Consider the following 6,229-nt stretch of genomic DNA (forward strand, 5'->3'; position numbering starts at 1 on the left):
ACACTTCCTTTATACCTACTAATTATTTAATCTTACGTTTGTTTTTAGAAAAGATAACATACCTACATATCGAATATATTCAAACCTACTATTCGTAAAACAAAAGAATGTTTAAGTTCATAAATTTTAATGTCAAAAATATTGAATTATAATTTTGAAGTGTATGCAACTCCCTTAAAAAACCATCGTAATATTATTATCAATAATGATACAGTCGCAAAGGGTAGAGATAGGCTATTAGGATCCATTATAAATAGTGCATACTAAACTTTGTCAGTCATACGTATTTATTTTCATTGAAAAAAGACTACAATTTACAGATGGTGATGGTAAGTTTTTAAAATGTAATTAAACCCTGGAAAAACATGCCATAATAGATAATAGTCAAAAAATACTCGACTATCTATTATAGCTTAATGAATTTATTAAAATGAACCAACAATGTGTTTTAATGGAAAAAATATGTATTCTTAATCCAACGAAAACAAATAAGTATGAATAAAAAGTGGGCACAAATTTGTCGTATTGCCCAAAGTGTACCAAAACTATTATGGTTTGGTTTAGGCAGGGCTTTATTGGTTTTTTTAAAACTAACCAACACTATTTGTAAAATGTAGTCTTAGTTCAATAAAAACAATACGTATGACTAACAAAGTTTAATCTGCACTATATATTATGGCGAATCATAACAGCCTACCTCTACCTCTCAGCTGTATCTACTGATATGACGTACAGTCGGGTTGGATATGTAAATACAATAAGGAGTTATATGTTTTTTAAAGAAGACCGCACATCGTAAGTGGTTGGTTGTGGAGAGAAAAGCAAGTCCTACATTATAATGAAACTGATATTCGAAACCGCAAGGAAAACGAAGATCTTATCATCCTCATAGATACATCATGAAGGGCTTCCAAAACTGGAGGAAAGCGATATTGGATAGACCAGGCTATTCAATTTAGACAGGTTCCAGTGACGCCCAATAGGGTATCCATCGTAATAAGCCAAGCCGAATCGTTTTTTACCCCCCAAACTTACGCTGTTTCTTGTTCTGTTCTCTCCTCTTGTTGTTCTGTTACTTGAGTTGTTAAAAATATAATATCATATTTATTAGATTTTCATGAATCTGCATCTGATGTGTATTTACTAACGAAACTCTTGAATTCAAAAGCATCGCCGCTTTTACGAAATTTGTGGCATTGTAGATTAGCTTCATCTACGAAAGCAAAGTTTAGTATAAATAAAGCAGTCATGATTGAATAAAATGAAGCACCAATTATAGGATCAATTGTAAAATAGGTAATACCATTAGACAATAATCAAAATAATTCACTGAATCATAATGAAATACGAAATAAAACAAGTACCTATGCCAATTATCAACAAACGTGGGCTGTCAGTTGCAACCTGTCAAACATCGACTCTGGCAAATTTTGCATTCGGTTCGCTAAACTTATGGTAGAGGGGCATTCTCTGCTCGAATTCGGCGAGATGCTAATATACAAAATCAATTAATATATACATTATTAAACGCGAATCAAATTGAGGTGCTTGTCATCTACAGCCACGCTGTCACGGCGACAAATTTAGTCTATGGTTTCGTCATTTTGCAGAATATTTTGAACTACCACCATCTCTGTAAATTCACTGAAGAATGACACTAATGAAGAGTGCCAACTTCAATAAATTAGTAATTTGAATAATTATTAATTATTCATTCAAATTTCAATTCATTTTAACAGTTTCTACGTGGGCGTACATTAAAATTACTTGCGACATGACATCCAAAGATAAAATTTTGAACAGAACCAAACCTGCAGACCATAGATAATATACAACATTCTTATAGAAAATACACAGTGCCAACCGCTAAAAACAAAAAAAAACGTGATTTTAACTAAACAGTCGAAAAGTGTAGGCATGTAGAAGATGATAAAAACGTTCATTGAGTCATGCAGGTGTCGATGCGGTGCAGTTCAATGTGAGGTGACCTCATTGTTGTTCTGGTGATTTCGGCAGATTTCGTCAACTGATAATGTTAGTTTAAAGGTTCAAAGTGTGCTACGGGATGGGAGCATCGGTCTGATAACATTTTAAACACCAAGAAAAAGCTTACTGTGGCGTTACGTGATAGTAGGTGACATGCACCTTAATGTGGTCAGAACTTTAGTAATATATTTCAAGTGTGCACAGGATTTAAAGATTTTATTGAAATTGGTATTGTAATAAAAAATTTATATTGAAAATTTGGCATATGCATTTGGCCGTAAAAATTCGCGAACGACGGGTCAAAAAATACTTAGCTTAAATGAACTCTGTGTACTGTGAACTGTATGTACAGTAACACACCTGTTTAAACAAATAATGACTCCACCATATTAATATTGAATACATCTTCATAATTTTGTTAGTGCAACGCATATAGGTCGCATCGCTAATATTCCTAGTTTTGATCATGTTAAAGTTTTCACTGTGTTGTTTAATTTTATCGATAGTCTATCAAAGTGTTTCAGGAAAAGTATTTACAAGATGTGACCTTGCAAGGGAATTGTTACGTCAGGGATTTCCTAACGATTCTCTAAGACAATGTGAGTTTTATTGACTAAACAATCTACCTACTTAATTCAGAAACTCTTTGAATTATTTTTAATTTGATACTGTCTGAAGCAATAAAATAATTTATTTTCAGGTATTTTTTAAATATTATTGAAAATAAATAATTATTGTCATACAAGTTTTTCCTTCACCGTCATTTTTAATCTATATAATCGTATAAAAAAAAATCGGTATGTGTACGCGCGTTAGAATTTATACTTCTTTGGCGTAACAAAACAAAATAAGACGTTATGTACCCGAGTCTAATAATATTACAGTCGATTAGGTTGATAAAAACGTATGCGATTCATCTGTGTCTCATATAGCACATGATATTTGTAATTTAATTATTGTTTTGGACCAAAACTCATCATAGCCATAAATCGATTCAGCAGTGCCCATGATGAATTAATAAAAAAATCAAATTTTTATATATTTTTGAATTATTTACCGATACATTATTATTCGGAACATTTATTTATTTATTGATTTATAATTTTACTCATAAATAATACTTACATAAATATAGCCTCAAATCTTGATACATAATCTTTACACACAAATATACACTCCAATATAAATACAGTTTTATGAATATAAATTAACAGTGTAGAATGTTAGTCTCCAGAAATTTGTTTATAAGCATATATATTTATTACAACACAATATTGGTTATTACAATAGGTGCTGTTTACTTGGTTGTATTGAACGACTAACCAAACGACTGTATGCAGAAATTAATATGAACTGTTTTCCCAAACGCGCCAAAAGAAGTATAACTTCAAAAGACTTTTTCTATTTATTAGATATACTAATATTATCTAACATTTTTCAAATAATAATGTATGTATTAATGACATTTTAAATAATGATTTGTTTAATGGTCCTATGATTTAATTCCTTAGCTAAAATTATTTGATCAGGTTAAGAACACAATTTTCATTTTCGAAAAATCAATGGATTCATAAACCTTTCAAGATATTATTTACGATTTGATAAAAATAAAAAATATTCTAAGAATTATTATTTATTATTATTTTGTAATTATTTCAAGGGGTTTGCCTCGTTGAAGCTGAGAGCGAAAGAAATACAGCATACTTCGAAAAATGCAACAAAAATGGTTCAGAAAATTGGGGAATATTCCAAATCAACGATTATGATTGGTGCAAACGAGGAAAAGTAGGAGGAGCGTGCAACGTTAAATGCGAAGGTATATTTTTATCATTTTTGTCAATTATTTTAGTATTCTTTTTCTTGTTATAATTATTAAAGTAACACCTATCGACATAAAATAGAACTAACGACCTCATTCGATAATTATTATTAAGGCTCTCAGCTGTGGAATGGTCTAAAAAGATCGTAACTATGCGACGCGCGGATTTTGCAAATGACGCGTGCCAAACGAAACATAATTTGTCATAACAATTCGAAATGCGTCCATTTAGTATTATGTTTATTGCTATATTAGTAATAATAATAATGATATATTCATTGACATGTTTTCTTTTTCGAGTACATGCATAACGTTTTTTAGTCATCTTTACACGATATAAGAATATATTCCTCCGTCGCCATCACAAAACAAATTGACGTGGTATGCTCCTAAGTACTTGTCAGTCGTCACTTGAACTTATCATTATTATGTTGTATTAGATGGTAACTAGACAAATCAAAACATGCTATAACAGAAAATGAATAAACAGTACGAATAAACAGTATGAATAAACAATAAACAAAAAATAATATTATGTATTATAATCTCTACATGTTGGCCATTTGGCGTAAAAACCTCAATTTATTTGCTTGATTTTGATAATCATGCACAACTCCCCAGAATTATTTAACTCATTATTTTGTTGTACCGAGTCACCCAGCCATTTTGAACATAGATTGAACAAGACATACTTAGCTTACCGGCAACACCGAGTTGAGTCCCGTTTAATTGAGGCTTTCCAGCGATTAGAAATGCGGAACTTGTATACTTACTTAATTTGATTTTTTACGGCGAATTGAAAACCTGTGTTATTTAAAATCTATACAACATAATTAGGGATGTGACAATTTAAATATTACATGTTATATTTTTCCTGAAATGTCATAGTTCTGTTTATCGGTGTTCAGTTCGTTTACCATTCGTGTTCTGTTTGTTTATATTATGTTATATCATGTTCAATTTATTCATCGAAACGTTTTAGATATAATGAGTAGTTGATGTCAATCCTTTCAATCAAGCAATAGATATGAAACAATAAGCAACCACAAAAAAGGTTATGTGTTAATAATGAATTATGTACCTATCCATATAAAACTAAACTTTGTAGTTGGACGTCATACCAAATTAAAATAACAAACCATTATTACATTATGGTGATCCCGATAGAAAATGGCGAACTACAACCGTTTAGTTTGTTTTTATTAAGATTGTTCAGCTGTCCTTGGGATAATTTGTATTAGTAACATTGTGATATTTTATACGAAGAAAACAATATAAATTAATGTAATTTTAACTATTTCAGATCTCGCGACTAATGACATAACATTGGCTAGCAAATGTGCAAAATTAATTTATGCAAACCTTGGATTCTCAGAGTGGAGTCAATGGAAAGACAAATGCCAAGATACTCTTCCTAATCTGACGCTATGTGGAATCAGAGTATAGATATATTGATGTGTGTCGACATATGGGATGCCAAATCATTTTGTTTTGGAAGGACGCATTTAATTTAATAAGCCCGCGTTAAAATTCAATTAGATGCACTTCAAGAAGTGCCTAACTTTAACAAAAACTATAAGTAGTATGTGGACACTAAGTAACTTAAAAAAACTAAAAGTGATATAATTGGATGTGGGATAAATAAATAAAAAACATAGTTTATTTTCTACGTATCGGAGATTTATTTTCATAATTAAATTTGATATTGTAACAAAAATGCTTTTTAATTTTTAACTAAAAATAATTAAGCCATTCATGCCATCATTATCTGCCTAAATAAATTCAAGTTAAATTTATTTCTTGGTTACGTTGAGTTTCTATAAGTCAGGGGTGCCCAACCCAAATCGTTTGGTGGGTTAAAAAAATATTACTGAGCTTAGGTGGGCCACACATATATAAAAAAAACAAAGAACTTATTGAAAATATTTTATTACGTTATAATTAATCTGAAACTTGTTTTTGTATATCATTTTCATGTCGACTGGTAATTTAGCCAACGCGCATCGAAGTTATTGGTCATGTTTTTATCCGTCAACCTACTGCGACAATTCGTTTTTACTACATTTAATTTCAAAAAGAACGATTCGCAGCGATATGTACTCCCAAATGCTACAGTAATGCACATTGCCAGTCGTGTTAATTTTGAAAATTTATCTTTGAGGATACAATATTTCTGATAAAACTCAAGCTTATTCCCTTCAAATATGCAATTTGACTCTATTCTTGATTGCCGTTCTTTAGTTCCATTTGTAAATTTGAAGGCACTGATTCCACCTCCACGTAAAATAAAGTTAAGAATATTTTGAACATTTCCTCATACTTTTGCATTCAGCCGAGAGCCATTTCTTTATCTTCAGTCTCTGGGTGATTGAATGGTTCATCCCGTGCTCCGTCCAAGAAATACGAAGCATTTGGCGCCAACAC

The 6,229-nt window shown here is 31.0% G+C and overlaps 1 protein-coding gene across 1 annotated transcript; it reads left to right on the forward strand.

Annotated features, from left to right (window-relative positions):
* The first annotated feature begins 2,395 nt into the window (after positions 1–2,395).
* On the forward strand, positions 2,396–5,522 carry LOC147063906 (lysozyme-like). Its single transcript, XM_085959308.1, has 3 exons — positions 2,396–2,585; positions 3,647–3,802; positions 5,109–5,522. Exons 1-3 carry the CDS (start codon positions 2,453–2,455, stop codon positions 5,249–5,251), a joined length of 432 nt encoding a protein of 143 aa, XP_085815434.1. The 5' UTR covers positions 2,396–2,452; the 3' UTR covers positions 5,252–5,522.
* Positions 5,523–6,229: the final 707 nt, after the last annotated feature.

Source organism: Rhyacophila brunnea, unplaced genomic scaffold (assembly GCF_057557595.1).
Source record: "Rhyacophila brunnea isolate RB1 unplaced genomic scaffold, BYU_Rbru_1.0 scaffold_8, whole genome shotgun sequence".
NCBI classification, from domain to species: domain Eukaryota; kingdom Metazoa; phylum Arthropoda; class Insecta; order Trichoptera; family Rhyacophilidae; genus Rhyacophila; species Rhyacophila brunnea.